The 18,061-nt window shown below is 42.3% G+C and overlaps 1 protein-coding gene and 3 non-coding genes across 4 annotated transcripts; all 4 read left to right on the top strand.

Moving 5' to 3' along the window:
• Positions 1-47: 47 nt before the first annotated feature.
• On the top strand, positions 48-9,670 carry NCL (nucleolin). The gene is made up of 14 exons (XM_072796661.1): positions 48-326; positions 1,476-1,592; positions 2,775-3,258; positions 3,727-3,933; positions 4,150-4,236; positions 4,429-4,570; positions 5,074-5,198; positions 5,737-5,860; positions 6,539-6,696; positions 7,174-7,297; positions 7,543-7,676; positions 8,263-8,389; positions 8,774-8,997; positions 9,188-9,670. Exons 1-14 carry the CDS (start codon positions 309-311, stop codon positions 9,262-9,264), a joined length of 2,148 nt encoding a protein of 715 aa, XP_072652762.1. The 5' UTR covers positions 48-308; the 3' UTR covers positions 9,265-9,670.
• Positions 4,283-4,348, top strand: LOC140616692 (small nucleolar RNA SNORD82). The gene has a single exon (XR_012017092.1). It is a non-coding gene; the product is annotated as a small nucleolar RNA SNORD82 (small nucleolar RNA).
• LOC140616695 (small nucleolar RNA SNORD20) lies at positions 7,808-7,886 on the top strand. The gene has a single exon (XR_012017095.1). It is a non-coding gene; the product is annotated as a small nucleolar RNA SNORD20 (small nucleolar RNA).
• Positions 8,461-8,595, top strand: LOC140616688 (small nucleolar RNA SNORA75). Its single transcript, XR_012017088.1, has one exon. It is a non-coding gene; the product is annotated as a small nucleolar RNA SNORA75 (small nucleolar RNA).
• Positions 9,671-18,061: the final 8,391 nt, after the last annotated feature.

Genomic DNA, 18,061 nt, shown 5'->3' with positions numbered 1-18,061 from the left:
CGGCCCGCCCACTCCCGCCTGCGCCCCGCCCCGCGCCGTTCTTGGGTAGAGGCTCGCGATTGGCCCACGGGATGGGCGCAGCCTCTGATTGGTCGAGACGGAGTCACGAGGGCGCCGTCGTCGCCTTTCCAGAGGCGATTACTGGGCAGGCTCAGTCTTTCGCCTCAGTCTCGAGCTCTAGCGAGCAGCCAAGCGTACGCGCTCCGGGAACCTCTCGTACCCGCGGCCGCCATCGACGTCGCTTGGATTCTTCTGGGCTCGTCTGCGCCACTCGCCCGCCACACACTCCGCCGGCATAAGCCGCCATCATGGTGAAGCTCGCAAAGGTAAGAAGACGGCTTGCGCAAGCATGGACGTCGAGGCCTGCTTTCTGAGGAGCGCGCGCGCGGCGCCGCGAGGAGGAGGGCCTGCGCGCCGTCCCGGGCGCGTTCGAGGGCGCCATGCTGCGGGAAATCTCGCGCGATCGGCGGGGAGGTCTCGCGGCTTTTGGCTATTTGGTAGCGAGGTGAAGAGCTTCGGCAGGTTCCGCGGGTGGTTGGTGCGGCGCCGAAAGACTTAGGGACTGAGTGGGGAGGGGGCGCTGGGCCTCGGGGTGGAGGGATGATGCCGAACTCCTGCGACGGGCCCAAGCGGGGCCCCGCCCCCTGACGCACGTGCCTCAGCGCGCTGCCCGCCACGTGGGCCGCGCCGCGTGTGTCCCGGCGTCTGCGGAGGGGACTTGGAGGGGAGGCGGGGGGCTGCGGGATGGTTTCAGATGGAGGCCCCGTGGCCTGTGGGCCCCGGCCAGACAAGCGGGCGCGAGGTGGGCTTCAGGAGGAGGCCTTGCCTCGTGCTTTCTGCGCCCTGCTGCGCGCACATGGTGACTACGGGGTATCCCCACGTGGCTCTGCCGGGTCTGGAAGGGGCGGGGTTTTTTTCCACGGGAAAGAACTTAATGGGGAGACCAAAGGTAGTAAGATTAAGGTCTGATTTTCTTTTATAAAAGTTGTCTTGAAGATCCTGCCCCCAAATTTGGATTCAGGCGACTGTGTAAGATCTGGTGCTAGAATTTACCAAAAGCTTTCCCCCCCCCCCCCAGGTGTGGTTCTCCGCCCCCGGTGAAGGGCTATGAATTGTTGGCCGTTAAAATTGGCCAGTTGTAGTCTATTAAAATCATGCGTGATGTAATGGTCGGTTTTGGAAGTATGGTTTTAAAAACGGATGTGCTTAACGAAGGCAAAAGGAGGAGGGAGATAATATTGTTGTAGTTGCATTTTTATCCTTGAGTTTTTGTAAAACCTGACAGGAGTAATGGGGTGGGGGTTGGCAGTTGCTGTTTTGACGTTGGCTTCGATAGTGTTCATGTTAATTTTTATATCTAGCATTAGGAAATGTGGACTTTATGTAGGGAGACGGCTGCTTTTTACTCTGAAGAATGATGGCATAATATGAACGGTCAGATGTTTTAGGTGTAATGTGCTAAATGTCTATTTTAGGCTGGTAAAAATCAAAGTGACCCCAAGAAAATGGCTCCTCCCCCAAAGGAGGTAGAAGAAGACAGTGAAGATGAGGAAATGTCAGAAGATGAAGATGATGACAGCAGCGGAGAAGAGGTAATTATATACAACTTTATGGAGACGTGTGTTAAACTATGAAATGGAGAGCTGAAATAGCTGATACTGGATGTATGAAAATATTGGCAAAAATAAGATTATATTCATTGAGTATGGCCTGCTGAGACTGTTTTCCAAGCTCTTCATTAACATGTTGATATAGGTAAGTATTTGAATTTGAGAGAAAAAATTGGGAGTCCTCTTTTCATGTGCATTTTTTGTAGGGCTTGGTGTTATATTTGTGTTCAGCCATGACATTTTTCTAGTTTGAGTATGTTAACCCCCACCTTACTAGATAAACAAACAGCCTGGACTATTAACTGTTAAGTAAGTGGCATTCCTGTGCATTTATTCAGGTCTGAGGTTAGCTTTACCAGATTACTTTCCTAGCCTCCAAGCAGGATTGATTTGTCTCTCATTGTATAAGAGCATCGTGATACTGGTTACTGAACATCTTGGTGTGGGTTGAGCGTTGCCACCTCACTTTGTGTTAACCTATTACTGTTTGCTTACTGTAAAGACAACTATTGTATTTGTGTTTAGATTTCTTGTTTAGGATGTAATGAATATTTTACTGATGATATGGTACCCAGTAAAACTAGGAGTGAGCAAAAAAGTATAATTTTAATGTAGATGAACGATGGTTTTTATCAGGTTTAAGGTGCTTACTCTTTACTAAACTTAGGAAGAGCTAACTATCCAGTGTATTTGATACTCATTTACTGGTCTTAAGAACAAGCCTTCAATGAACCACTGCCCACTGTAGGACCTCTGAATGATTCAGTAGCATCTAACAAGTAGAGCTTTCTTTGTGCAAGACTTCTAATTACATATATATGTCAACTCCTAATCTAACAATATGTAAGGTTGGTGCTGTTATCCCTTACAGAGGAGAAAAAAAGTCGAGGCTTAAAATTTTCTTAAAGCCTGTTTTAAAGTTGCAGTTATAATGTGTGAGGTATTTTAGCTGTTAAAAAGGGGCTCTATATGCTTGAGTATTTTACCTGAAGATGAAGGCTGTGATTTCTGGCACATGGTTCTGTAGTTTAGCATGCTAACATAACATCCAGTGCATGTGGGTCTGAAACCAGAACAGTGTTAGAATTTAGTCTCATTCATGGGACCAAGGCTGTCTTTTTGGGTTTGGAAGAAGACTTACCTTTGGTTTTATTTGTTCTTTAGGTTGTTATTCCTCAGAAAAAAGGAAAAAAGGCTACCACAACTCCAGCAAAGAAGGTAATGGTTTCCCCAACAAAAAAAGTCGCAGTTGCCACACCAGCCAAGAAAGCAGTTGTCACCCCTGGCAAAAAGGCAGCAGCTACACCAGCCAAAAAGGCGGTTGCACCAGCCAAAGCAGTAGCAACACCTGGCAAGAAGGGAACCACACCAGGCAAGGCATTGGTAGCAACCCCTGGTAAGAAAGGAGCAGCCACCCCAGCCAAGGGAGCAAAGAACGGTAAGAATGCTAAGAAGGAAGACAGTGATGAGGAAGAAGATGATGACAGTGAAGAGGAGGATGAGGAAGATGAGGATGAAGATGAGGATGAATTCGAGCCAACAGTGATGAAAGCAGCTGCTGCCGCCCCTGCCTCAGATGAAGAGGAGGATGATGAGGAGGACGATGATGAAGACGACGACGAGGAGGATGAGGATGAGGATGAAGATGGTGAGGAGTTCTTTGGCTAGTTTTTAGGCTACTTTTGTAAGATACATCAGGGTAAGGTTTTGGCAGTAATGATACGTATACCATGACAACCTGGGAGTTAGATGAACATCTTTCCAGGGATTTTCCTGAGGTATTCATGGTACACTAAACTCAGGTTCTCTAAAATGATTGCCTGCCCCTGTCCCATGACAACCTGGGAGTTAGATGAACATCTTTCCAGGGATTTTCCTGAGGTATTCATGGTACACTAAACTCAGGTTATCTAAAATGATTGCCTGCTCACTGGATAGTGAGTGTTTTTCATAATGGCAGATTTTGCTTCCAGCTGATCTGTTAATCCTTTCCATAACTGCTAAGCACAGTGGCATTGATAGGATTGTATTTCCTTTAAGTTTTCCTGGACTAATGTTGGTTTTTGGGAGGATTCTCTTGAGTTTTTGACTTTTCAAACTCAGACTTCATTTTCAGACTCCGAAGAAGAAGCTATGGAGACTACACCAGCCAAAGGGAAGAAAGCCCCTGTGAAAGCTGTTCCTGTGAAGGCCAAAAGCACAGCTGAAGATGAAGATGAAGAGGAGGATGATGAGGATGAGGAGGATGACGACGAGGAGGAGGAGGACGAGGATGATGATGAGGAGGAAGATGAGGAGGAGGAGGAAGAAGAAGAAGAGGAAGGTAATCAAGTTTTCATCTGAAGTACACTGTAAAAGTATTATTTAAAGGAGGCACTTGAAGGGGCATCTCTGGCTCAGTTGGCAGAGCATGCGACTCGATCTTGGAGTAATTAGAGCTGCATGTTGGGCATAGTTGAGTTTAAAACCAAAAAAAAAAAAGACACTTCAATGTGTGTGGCTGCTCACTAATAACCAGATTGTTTGAAATCTTGTTCAGAGCCTGTTAAAGAAGCACCTGGAAAACGAAAGAAGGAAATGGCCAAACAGAAAGCAGCTCCTGAAGCCAAGAAACAGAAAGTAGAAGGTAACTTGGAGAATGAGGGATTGGGGAGAGGGTAATGACACCTCACTGCACAAGTGATGAACAACAAAGGGACTTAATACTGAGACCTGATGTGATACGAGGTCTGATGTGCTCTGTGTAGTAATGGCGTATTGGAAGTTGAAGTTCATACCATACTTCACAAATAGACTAATTTGAGTTTGTTTTATACAGCTACAGAACCAACTACGTCATTCAATCTTTTTGTTGGAAACCTGAACTTCAGCAAATCTGCTCCTGAATTAAAAACGGGCATCAGTGACCTTTTCGCTAAAAATGATCTTGCTGTTGTAGATGTCAGAATTGGTGTGTCTAGGTGAGTATGAGGGAGTTCTGCACATTACTCCTGGGTTTGGAAGTCTTCAAATAATTAGACATTAATGTATTAAGTAATGAGATTTGATGTTTATGTTCCTAGAAAGATCTAAAACTGGTGGAATTGAAGAGCTATAATAGTGAATGATTTTATTAGGTTTTTTTCTTGGTGCTTATAAACAGGTTCTTTGTTGGTTAATATCGATGGTTACTAAATAAATAAATAAATAAAAATTAAAAAAGTATCGATGGTTACAAACAGTATGGCTAATAAGACCTCAAAGGTGAACTCAGCATCATTTCCCCGTACTTAGACCTTGCTCTGTAGCAACAGTTTACAGAGCCTTGACTTCTTTTAATACTATAGGTGCATTTTTATTTAATCCTTGTTTGCATCCTGACATTAGTGTAACTGCTCACCCAGTATGTGTTTTCTAGCTTATATTTTTGTGAGTTTTTTCCCCCTAGTCATAATTTTGCCTTTTTCATCTTCTCACTCTATAGGAAGTTTGGCTATGTGGATTTTGAATCTGCTGAAGACCTGGAAAAAGCTTTGGAACTCACTGGTTTAAAAGTCTTTGGCAATGAAATTAAATTAGAAAAACCAAAGGGAAAAGACAGTAAGAAAGGTATGTAAGGCTAGGGTAATTTTGATACTAGTCTCTTACTTGTTAGTAGATATGTATCTAGTTGGGAGCTAGGTGGCTAGTGTAAATAAATAATTTAACTTTTTTCCTTGGTTTCCTTACAAGTTGAGAATTGAATGAGTTCACCTGTTAAATCCACAGCTTGCTGGTGTTATAAATTCCTGAGTTAGGTAAGCAAGAATAGACCCTTTAAAAAAAAAAAATTGGTTGTTATAGAGGGAGCTTTTCCTTGCTGGAACTGGGTTAGATCCCAATTACACTTTTTGTATCCTTTACCTTCTCTGTATTCACTTGCCATATTTAAAAATGTTCATATGTTTAATTCAAAAAAACATTGAGCACCTATTGATTTCAGTTACAGTAACTTGTGTTTTTGCCGTTGTTGCATCTCCATACTAGCAGAGTGCCTTGTATATTGTAGGATCTCAAATTATTTGTTGAACAAAACTTTTCCATTAGTTGATTTTTATGGGGAAGTGTCTTTTAAGCCATACGTTTCCTATTTTGTCTGTTTATCTAGATCGAGATGCAAGAACACTTCTGGCAAAAAATCTGCCTTACAAAGTTACTCAGGATGAATTAAAAGAAGTATTTGAAGACGCTGTGGAGATCAGATTAGTCAGCAAGGATGGAAAGAGTAAAGGGTATGTTTTGTCTATGGATTGTTGAGTTTTATTAAAACCAATGCATTTCCTTGATTTTGTAAAAAATTTTGATCTCACTTTCCAAAGTGTGTGATTTTGGCCAAATTCATCTTCAACCAGTGCCTCAATTTCCTGTCTGCACAGTGGGGCTAGCATACTTAAATCCATAGGGTGATTTTAAAAGACAAGCTAACATGTATAAAGTGCTGTGAAATGTGCCTAGCTTTGTAAATAATAGCAGTTACGCAGTGAAGTGGGGTTACTAGAAACAGTTCTTCGAGGTGTACTTGGCAATCTTGGGTAGTACGGGAGGAAAGTTTTAATTGAAACACAGAACATAGCAGAAAACCAAAACATTTCAGTTTATTTGAAACTTTTTTATTGTACTCTTTGAAATAAGGTTCTGTTGCTCAGATTAAAACATTTGTTAAAAGACTGGTTTTTAAAAATGAGTTCTCGGGACGCCTGGGTGGCTCAGCAGTTAAGCGTTTGCCTTCAGCTCAGGGCATGATACTGGAGACCCTGGATCGAGTCCCACGTTGGGTTCCCTGCGTGGAGCCTGCTTCTTCCTCTGCCTGTGTCTGCTTCTCTGTCTCTCATGAACAAATAAAATCTTTTTAAAAAAATAAAAATAAAAATAAAAATGCGTTGGTTATGCCCCCCCCCCCCTTTTTGCAGGATTGCTTATATTGAATTTAAGACAGAAGCTGATGCAGAGAAAACCTTCGAAGAAAAGCAGGGAACAGAGATAGATGGGCGGTCTATTTCCCTGTACTATACTGGAGAGAAGGGGCAAAGTCAAGATTACAGAGGTGGAAAGAATAGCACTTGGAGTGGTAAGAATTTATAGAATTCCAGGATTGACAGAGGGAAATCTTTGCATCTTTGAACTTTCCTAAGTTAACTAATAAATTAGATGTATGTAGGTATCAAACAAGTTATGCCTCTGTAGTGATGATCATTCAGTTCTTGAGTAAAAGCTATACAAAATCATTTTGTTTTAGAACACAGACAAATCTAGCTTTTGTGTGTTTTATACTTTAGCTTAGATGGTGTGCATTTTTAAATTATAATCTAGATATTCTAGGAGGATGTAGACCAATATTTTTTTACATCTCTAGGTAACAGGGAGGAAACTGCATGACAAATACTTAGTAATAAATACTTAGTAACAGGTGGAAGTCCACCTGCATCGACATTGTCATGTTGATAACTCTTTGCAAGTGTAGAAGTTCTTGAATAAGGTATTCTAGTTGTGTCTAAACTTTAGGACCATTGTTTCAGTCTTCATTTGGCATTTTTTTTCTTTGTAGGTGAATCAAAAACACTGGTTTTAAGCAATCTGTCCTACAGTGCAACAGAAGAAACCCTTCAGGAAGTATTTGAGAAGGCAACTTTTATTAAAGTGCCCCAGAACCAAAATGGCAAATCAAAAGGGTAAAATAATTACATCTTTAGGTTATCAACTATGGGCTCTAAGAATGTTTTGCATAGATCTAAAGAAGGGGGGAAGGTAAATTTTTTCCTGGATGTTACTGGAAGCTGAATCCTATAAGCCTCCACAAGTTGGTTTAAAGAGTATCATTTAGGTATATTCTTGAGGTAAAAGGCTTGGTGGCATTAGATAATATAGGAACCGTGTGCTTGGTAACTTGCTCTGAGTATTGATTATTCTTCCTCAGGTATGCATTTATAGAATTTGCTTCATTTGAAGATGCTAAAGAAGCTTTAAATTCCTGTAATAAAAGGGAAATTGAAGGCAGAGCAATCAGACTGGAGTTGCAAGGACCCAGAGGATCACCTAATGCAAGAAGCCGTAAGTTATATTTATTAGGGTGTGGTGGTGTGGGTCAGCACTCCTTAGTGTGCTATGCTGCATTGGTTGTTTTTTTGTCCAATTTAGAGCTGGACATTTGTGTTTTCCTCTTGTTGCTGAGTGAAGGATACTGGATATGATGACTGATTATCTGAGAAAATAATTGATGAAATCAAGAAAATTCCTCTAGATAGTCAAGTTCTGATCCAGCTATGTCTTCTCTGAGCAGCACATCTGCCTCTGGTTACTGCCTTGTGCGGTGATCATAAAAGCTGTCTGCTTAGAGATTGCCACTTATTTGCATTGCTGCTCCTGCTTTCCATAAAGGATCTGAGACCGGATCTCTGCTGTTTTGGTAATCATTGTAAGCTTAAGATGGTGGTGATCTGTGACTTATATTTTAATTAAGCACTAGTTTGCTAAGTTTCTTTTACCTGTTTTTGTTTCCAAACAGCTTTTGGGTGAAAAGCAAGCTTCTGCTAAGATGAGCATTCTTGGCCTGTAGTTCCATACTGGACATTATTGAAAGCCAGCATCCAGTTAAGAATTGTGGCTTTAGGTAAAATGTACAATTTTTCTTCCGTAGAGCCGTCCAAAACTCTGTTTGTCAAAGGTCTGTCTGAGGATACCACAGAAGAGACATTAAAGGAGTCATTCGACGGCTCTGTTCGGGCAAGGATAGTCACCGACCGGGAGACTGGGTCCTCCAAAGGGTAAGATGATCAAGGAATGAATGTTCAGTGTCTGCCTAAGTAGAGACACCCCCCCACCCCCCATCTAGCGTATCTTCTCATTGAGCTCCTTTCTGTCAATTGGTGGCAGTTTATGGATTCGCACGAGAAGAAGAGACAATTCACAGTTAGCATTATTTTACCTTCTGTCTTCACAGAGGTATATGTTGCTGTTTTGTGAGACATCTCTGAGGTTCAAGCAGTCAATAAAACCAGTTTTGATCTTCTATGGGGAGCTACTATTATTACTTGTGTCTTAGTTGAGCAAGTTTACTTCCTATGGGATCACTATTCAACATGTGAGGTTAATCTTGGCACTTGTTTTGGTATGTGTTGTATAATGGGCAATTTCATTTTGCATTTTAGGTTTGGCTTTGTAGACTTCAACAGTGAGGAAGATGCCAAAGCTGCCAAGGAGGCCATGGAAGATGGTGAAATAGATGGAAACAAAGTTACTTTGGACTGGGCCAAACCTAAGGGTGAAGGTGGCTTTGGAGGCCGTGGTGGAGGCCGGGGTGGCTTTGGAGGCCGAGGTGGTGGCAGAGGAGGCCGAGGTGGATTTGGTGGCAGAGGCCGGGGAGGCTTTGGAGGTAAGGAGGCTGGGGGAGGGACTTCCTTGTAATATGCATTGAACATTGTGTGGCATATGCACTTCAGAATGTGCTCAGAACTCCGGGTTCCCTGGATCAATCTCCCAAGTTCTCATATGATCACTCTGGGGAGGGGAGGACTCCTGGCAGCTTTGTACTCATTCTTTAATGATGTTTTGCTTTCCTATAGGGCGAGGAGGCTTCCGAGGAGGCAGAGGAGGAGGGGGAGACCACAAGCCACAAGGAAAGAAGACGAAGTTTGAATAGTTTCTTCCATCCCTCTGTCTTTTCCTCTTCTGTTTGAAAGAAAAGGACTCTGGGGTTTTTACTCTGTTACCTGATCAATGACAGAGCCTTCTGAGGACATTCCAAGACAGTATGCAGTCCTGTGGTCTACTTGGAAATTCGTATAGATAACATTTCAAGGGAGATACCCTGTTGGTTTTGACTGGATATTCATATAAACTTTTTAAAGAGATGAGTGATAGAGCTAATCCTTATCTGTAAGTTTTGAATTTATATTGTTTCTTCCCATGTACAAAACCATTTTTTTCCTACAAATAGTTTTTGTTTTTTTTTTTTTTTTGCGTTGGGGGGTGTAAAGGAAAGCAGAATGTTTTATCATGATTTTTGCTTCAGCAACTTTGGGACAAATTAAAAGTCCTAAACTCTGGTGCCAGACTTGTACTTCCTCCTGGACTGTCCCTGAAGGTGGAGCATGGCAAAGCCAGCTCTGCCACTCCAGATCCAGCCCACCACCCCTGCTGGAAATAATTAGTTGGTTTCAAGCATCCTGGCTACAAGTTTTGGTGAAATGGCTGGTAAGGTAACATGAAAGGCTTGTATTTTTTGTAAGTCCTCCAACAACTTCAGGTTAAACTAACGAGAAGGGTCTTAGATATTAACACTATGTTCAGTACGCCCTCATTTAAGTACTCCTTGTCCCCTCTGCCTCTACTAATAAAAGTTAGGGGCCACATGAAAAGTCTTTGCCAAGGGATTAACAGGATTACTAAACAGTGCCCCAGATGCTACAGAGCAGAGATTTTTTTTTTTTTTTTTAAGATTTTTATTTATTCAGAGAGAGACTGAGGCAGAGACATAGGCAGAGGGAATAGCAGGCTCCATGCAGGGAGCCCGATGTGGGACTCGATCTGGGGTCTCCAGGATCACACCCCAGGCCATAGGTGGCACCAAACTGCTGCACCACTGGGACTGCCCTCAGAGCAGAGATCTTAAACCTAGCTATCCAAATCCAAAAGCCCGTGGATTGTAACCAACTGTTTTAGAATCATACTAGTCCTTGCCAAATCAAGTTGTAGAAGGGGCACCTGGCCAGTAGAGCATGCAACCCTTGGTTTCAGGGTTGTGAGCTTGAGCCCCACATTGGATATAGAGGTTACTTAAAAAAACTTGAAAATAGTGTAAACACACACTCTACACTGGGAGGATTTGTTCAGCTTAGAAGGCAGTCTAAAGCAAATAAATGGACAGTTGATTTTGTCCTGATTTTCACTACGGGGTGAGGAAATCTAAGCTCCACATACCTGTGACTCAAACCAGTTCTGTTGGAAGTACTGTGGGAGTAGACAGATGGCCTGCTTGGAGGGTGAGAGTGCCAGTGGAAGTTTGCTGCTGGGAAGAAAGGTCAAACTAGCAGAAGGGTATTCTCTGAGCAGTCAAACCTAGGAAAACCTTGGCATCGTGTTTCTCCAGATTCAGAAGTTTGAATTGGAGCATATCAAGGATACTTTAAGTCTGTTAGCTCTTAAATGCTAGCAAAGCTGAATGGAATTCTGACTGCCATAATGACAAAATAATGTCCCACAGCTGAACTTGTTGGAAGGCCTGTGAGGTTGGTGTTAGGATCTCACACCAAGGAAAGGATGACTGTAGGGCTTTCGTGACCCTATAGTCTTTTCTCACATGGGTACTTGCCCCGATAAGCTTGCAGGTTTAAGTAAACCTGAAAAGGTTATTTGGCCAATTAGGAACATGAATTAGGGTTGCCATTACTCCAGGCCCAGCACAGCCAGTGCTCAGGTCTCAAATGCTGTTTGCATAGAATGACCACCCAGAGGTGGGGTTTTTGTGGGTTCCTTGCTAGAGGGAAGGGAAATATACTCCATTCCATTAAACTTGCTCATACCTCTTTCCTTAATGCGAGAGCACGGAGAGGGAGCAGCAGAATGCAATGTGGGACTCAGTCTCAGGACCCTGAGATCATGACCAGAGTAGAAGGGAAATGGTTAACTGAGCCACCCAGGTTTCTCTGTGAATACTTAAAAAAAAAAAAGATTTTGAGGAAAATGAGAGCATGAGCCAGGGGGAGAGGGAGAAACAGGCTCTTCTCTACTGAGTAGGAAGCCAGACATTGGTCTCCATCCCAGAATCCTGGGATCATGACCTGAGCCAAAGGTGCTTAACTGACAGCTGCCCAGGTGCCCCTGTATTTTAATATAAAAGAGCTAATGTGCCTGGGCTATGCCAGGCATTTACCTCATCCCCTCTGTAAACCTGCTATGGACAAGACATTTAAGGTATATTTTCACTTTTCTACTACTTGATTCATCACCATTAAAGAAGGGTGACGGTCAAGCCGTGTTCCTACAGGTTCAGAGGTGGTACCCTGACTTGTGTGGAATGGAGAGGAAGTTGGAGGGTTGTTGGTAACCCCAGAAGGCCAAAGGGGAACATTCAGGCTTTTATTTAGGGACTGGGATCCTGCAAATTTCTTAATCCTAGGCCTCCCTGATGAGTGGCTTGCTGTTGTGGATTTGGTGGGTTGGGTGAAGATGTTGCAGCCATTTTAGAAAAGTTCTCTACCAAATGGTTGTCCCCACTTCTGTCATTCTTCCAGCAGGTGGCAGCACATCCACAAGGATGTGGAAATCTGAGGCTTCGTTTTAGGCCAATGTGTCACTTCAAGCTTAGCCTCAGATTAAGTGCTGGGGCTTGGGAATCTAGAAGCCCACTCAGCACATTTTGGAGAGATTCTGTAGAATCCATGGAGAACTCCATTGTATTGAATGCTTGTCTTGTGCCCTTTCTCAGTTACCCCATTTTTCTGTGGTTAGTTCACTAATAATCTCTTGTATCTCAATGTCTGTTCCTCTCAGCCTAAACAAGTGCCAAAGCTTTTCTCATTAAAAAAAATTGTCCCCTGACCCGACCTCTCTTCTCAGCTGTTGCATTTCCCTTCATTTCCAAACTTTGAGAAGGATCAGCGTCTGCTTCCCCCTCCCATTTTTCCAGCATTGTGGCTTCTGCCTGCTTGCTTCCCTGTAGCATCTAATAGGTGATCCCTCCTTCCAGTCTGAAACTCCCTTTAGAAGATGGGCACAGTAGAGTGGTGGCTTTGTGACACTGGGCTGAGGTGAAGAGGGAAAGAAGAGGACAGCTCTGGGATTAGATCTTTTCAACATGCTCATTCAGGTCAGGTAACACAAAAGTCACTTAGGGTAAAGGCCTGGAGAGTTCCTTTTGCTGGCCTTCCCATGGAAACGTGAACACACATGTCCCTGCCAAGCTCTTAAGTAGAGGGGCTTGGTTTTGTTCATTGTTCTGTCTTTGTGGACCCAAGACAATGCCTGATGTATAGTACTTGGTTAAGTGATGAATGAAGAAACTATGGGGAAACTCCTTCCCTTAAATGTAGGGAAAGCTGTGATAGCAGGAGAGATCTAGGCTCAGAGTTCTTAACATTTGTGTGGAGGGGATTCTGGTAAAGCCTTTGGATCTCAGAATAATGTTCTCAACATTATTTATTTAAAAGGATTACAGGGGTGCCTGGCTGAGCAGGTGACTCAATCTCAGGGTTGTGAGTTGGACCATGTTGGGTGTAGAGATTACTTAAAATCTTGGAAAAAAAGATTGTAAGGGAGACCAATTATATTAAAGTTAGTTTTTATTAAAAAATTTAAGCACAGTATTTGCAATAGAATTCTATGTGTCCACTATGCAATAGATAAAATGTATTTGCATTTAAAATAGGGAATTTGCGGCAGCCCCAGTGGCGCAGCGGTTTGGCGCTGCCCACAGCCTGGGGTGTGATCCTGGAGACCCAGGATTGAGTCCCACATCCGGCTCCCTGCATGGAGCCTGCTTCTCCCTCTGCCTGTGTCTCTGCCTCTCTCAATCTGTGTGACTATCATAAATAAATTTTAAAAATTAAAAAAAAAAATAGGGAGTTTGGTTCCAGTAATGATGAAGTGGCTTAAAACAGACTAACCCTCCTGTCGATCACAACTAAACTGTACAAAATATAAATCAACTTTAAAGGCGTTGGACAAATACTACCAGTTAGAAAGTGGAACAGATGTCTGTCATCCTTCAAAGGAGTACTGTGTGAGATCCATCTTTAACCAGCTTTTCCTCTGGAGGTATACCCCAGTTAGTATGAATCCTCAGAGTTTAAGCAGAAGGGGATGGTGTGTGTCTTACCCCACTGAGGAGTCAGTTTGGAGTTTGAGTCTGGAAATTTTCCTGAAAATACAGGAGATGCAGAGCCATAAAATCTGCACACTTACTTGCCTTCAAATTCTCGGCCAAGTCCTAAGTTATGTATAGGGCAAGTTTCTAATGAGCCCAGGGGAAAACTGGAAAGGTGAAAGAGCTGGGTACAGATGCCAGCAGTTGACTGGTGCTAGGGAGACATTTGGAATTCAACTTCTGTCCAGTTAGAGGGTTTTGTTTTTGTTTTTTTACTTAAGATTTTATTCATGAGAGACAGGCAGAGGGAGAAGCAGGCTCTCCATGGGGAGTCCAATGCAGGACTCCGACTCCATTCCTGGAATCCCAACCTGAGCCAAATGCAGATGCTCCACCACTGAGCCACCCAGGTGCCCCAGTTAGAGTGTTTTGATACGCACTTCAAGCTTTTCTTTGAAACTTAGAAGGGTTATTCTGTAGAAAGAACAACCACGTTCCAGGCATTAGGACTAAGGGCAAAATCAAAATAAGCCCGCCCTAACAAAGCCTAAAGCTTGAAATTGAGCCCCGATATGGTCATGGTGGGGAATTTAGTTGCCTACCAGTACAAAATTGAACAACAAAATTGTTCAGAGGAGAATAGAATTCAAACCCTACAGGACAATAAATGCCATGGCCAGTAAGCAAAAAATTACTAAGGGTGCTTGGCTGGCTTGGTCTGTAGAGCATGTGACTTCATCTTGGGGCCATGAGTTTGAGCCCTATGTTGGCGTACTTTTTAAAAAAACTAAGCATGCAATAAAGTATGAAAATGTAATCCACAATCAAGACAAAAGGCCAATAAATGCAGAACTCACATGTTGAAATTTGTAGGCAAGGACTTCATTACAAGTAGTTAAAGATAGGGATGCCTGGGTGGCTCTGTGGGTGGAGCATCTGCCTTTGGCTCAGGTCAGGATCCCAGTGTCCTGGGATGGAGCCCCTAGTCATCGTGAGCCCTGCTCAGCGCGGAGTCTTCTCCTTCTACCCCTGTCCCCCGCTTGTGCTCTCTTTCTCTCAAATGAATAAAATCTTAAAAAAACCAAACGTTAAATAATTTTCAGGAAGAGACACCTGAGTGGCTCAGCAGTTGAGAACATCTGCCTTTGGCTCGGCATGATGCTGGAGTGCCAGGATTGTGTCCTGCATCGGGTTCCCCGCAGGGAGCCGGCTTCTCTGCCTATGTCTCTGCCTCTATCTCTCATGAATAAATAAAATCTTTTAAAAAATAATTTTCAGGGAAAGATGAATACATTTAATAAAGAAATGGTGAATTTCTGGAGAGATACGGAAACTCAACCAAATGGAAAGCCTAGAATTGAAAAAAATATCTGAAAAAATTTTAAAAGGGCTTAACCACAGAAGGGATCAGTTAACTAGAAGATCAATAGAAAATATTGGCAGAATTCAGGACATGCTACCTCAAAACATAGCATCTTGGCATATTGAATATTTCAAGCTGAAGGAATTTGAGAAGCAGATGTAGGACTCTGACCTTCCTGAAGCAGCTCATAGACCTTCAAGTGTGAGGTGCCCTCCCTATACCCAGAGGAAAGGAGCACCCTTATTTCTGAAGATGAACACTGAGGAATTTGAGGAACAAGCCTCGCTGTCTCCCTGTTTAATGAACTTAGCTCATACCTATGACCTGTTCCCACAATCCTCCACTCTCCTACAAACCTAACAAAGACCCTCAGGTGACACTTTTCCCCCTATGTTATCCAAACTGAAGCTCAAAAAAGATCGAAGAACAAATGAAAAAGAGCCTCAGTGACAATAGTGAATTGCCTTAATGTGTAATTGAGTCCATGAAGGAGAGGAGAGAATAAATGGGGCTGAAAAATAATCCTTGAAAATTTCTAAATTTGGGGATCCCTGGGTGGCTCAGCGATTTAGCACCTGCCTTTGGCCCAGGGCGCAATCCTGGAGTCCTGGGATCGAGTCCCACATCAGGCTTCCTGCATGGAGCCTGCTTCTCCCTCTGCCTGTGTTGTGTCTTTGCCTTCCTCTCTATGTCTATCATAAATAAAATAAATCTTTAAAAAAAAAAGAAGGGATCCCTGGGTGGCGCAGCGGTTTGGTGCCTGCCTTTGGCCCAGGGCGCGATCCTGGAGACCCGGGATCGAATCCCACATCGGGTTCCCGGTGCATGGAGCCTGCTTCTCCCTCTGCCTGTGTCTCTGCCTCTCTCTCTGTCTCTGTGTGTGACTATCATAAATAAATAAAAATTAAAAAAAATAATAAAAAAAATAAAATAAAAAAAAAAGAAAATTTCTAAATTGATGAGAATCCACAGAGCTCAAGAAGAAAGCCAGATTTCTGCACATCATAACTGAATTGTTGAAAAAAAATAATACAGCCAAAAAAAAAAAACAAAAAAACAATCCTATTACATGCAAAGGAACATCTGTAAGAATGATGGCTAAATTGTTATCAGGAAAAATGTAAGACAATGGATGATTATATATATATAATATTTATATATGTATTTCTTTAAAATGTATTCATTTATTTTAGCATGAGTGAGGGGAGGGGCAACAGGAGAGAATCTAAGCAGATTCCATGGTGAGCACGGAGCCTAGAGCCCGATGCCAGGCTCAATGCCATGACCCATAAGATCATGATCTGAATCAAAACCAAGAGTTGGAAGCTTAACTGAGCTACCCAGGCACCCAACAGTGGACAATACCTATAAAATGCTAAATGAAAAAAAGCAATCCAGAATTCTACGTCTACAAAAGTATTCTTAAAAAGCAAAGGAGAAGTAAGTCACTTTCAAATAAGTGAAGATGAGAAAATTCATTAGCACACTTGAAATTCAAAAAAATGCTAAAGAAAAATTTTAGCTGAAGGGAAATGACTGAAGGGAAATGATGTCAGATGGAAAGCTAGATCTACAGGAAGAACTAAAGAGCACTAGAAGTGGTAAATAATACTCTTTGAAAGGCTACTGTCTAAAACAAAAGCAATACATATGGGGTTTCGAATATATGTAAAAGTGAAATATATGACAATAGCACAAACTAAGTGAAATTATATGGTTTTGAGATTCTTGTATTACACTTAAACTAGTATAATGTTAATTCACAGTAAACTGTCATAAGTTAAAGATGCATATTGTAATCCTTAGAGCAGTCATTAAATAATACAAGGAAGAATAGCTGAAAAGCCAGTAGAGGACATGGAATACTAACTTCAGAGAGAGGAAATATAAAAAAAAAAAAACAAAATAAGGCAGGATAGAAGAACAAAGATTAGGTGAAATACTAGAAAACAATAAGATGATAGACTTAAACTCAACCATATAAATAATTACAATAAGTGAAAATGGACTAAGCAATTGAAAGGCAGAGATAATCAAACTGGATGGAAACAACAAGAGCTAACTATAGGCTATTTACAAGAGATGCCTATTAAATAGAAAAAGGCAGAAGTAAAAGGATGGAAAAGCATATACCATGCAAACACTAGACATAAGAAATCTGTTGTGGCTGTTTTTTGTAAGATTTATTATTTATTTACTATTTATTATTTTATTTATTATTTATTTATGAGAGACAGGGAGAGCATGAACAGAGAGGGGGAGAATCAGGCTCCCTGCTCAGCAGGGATATGGGGCTCGATACCAGGACCCTGGGATCATGACCTGAGGCAAAGGCAGACTCTTAACCAACTGAGCCACCCAAGTGCGTGTGTGCATGTGTGCGTGCTTATCTATCTATCTATCTATCTATCTATCTATCTATCTATCTATCTATCTATATCTATCTATCTATCATCTATCTATCTCTCTCTACATCCAACAGGGGGCTTGAACTCATGACTCTGAGATCAAGAGTCACACATTCCTCTGAGCCAGCCAGGTGCCCCTGTTATGGCTATTTTTAATATCAAAGTGATTTCAAGATGAGGGGTATAACCAAAGATAAGGACATTTCATAAAGAAGAAAAAAAAATCAGTTTCAGATAGACATAGCAATCCTAAGCATGTATCCTCCTAATAAAAAAGTTTTATAATATGCAAAACAAAAATTGATAGAACCAAAAATAGAAATAGATACATTGGGCAGCTCCGGTGGCGCAGCGGTTTAGCGCTGCCTGCAGCTTGGGGTGTGATCCTGGAGCCCTGGGATCGAATCCCAAGTGGGACTCACTACGTGGAGCCTGCTTCTCCCTCTGCCTGTGTCTCTGCCTCTCCCTCGCTCTGAATAAATAAATCTTTTTTTAAAAAAAGAAATAGATACATTCACAGAGTTGGAGATTTTTTTTTTTTAATTTTTATTTATTTATGATAGTCACAGAGAGAGAAAGAGAGGCAGAGACACAGGCAGAGGGAGAAGCAGGCTCCATGCACCAGGAGCCCAATGTGGGATTCGATCCCGGGTCTCCAGGATCACGCCCTGAGCCAAAGGCAGGCGCCAAACCGCTGCGCCACCCAGGGATCCCCAGAGTTGGAGATTTTAACATCATTTAGTAATAGATAAAGGAAGTACACAAATATCAGTAATGATAAAGAAGGACTGAACGTTGTCGGCCAATTAGACCTAACAGCTGAAAAATACACATCCAAGTGCACATGGAATATTCACCAAAA

This window comes from Canis lupus, chromosome 24 (assembly GCF_048164855.1).
Source record: "Canis lupus baileyi chromosome 24, mCanLup2.hap1, whole genome shotgun sequence".
In the NCBI taxonomy this organism is placed as follows: Eukaryota; Metazoa; Chordata; class Mammalia; order Carnivora; family Canidae; genus Canis; species Canis lupus.
The sequence above is the reverse complement of the archived record's forward strand: the minus strand, read 5'-3'. Positions and strand labels throughout refer to the sequence as shown.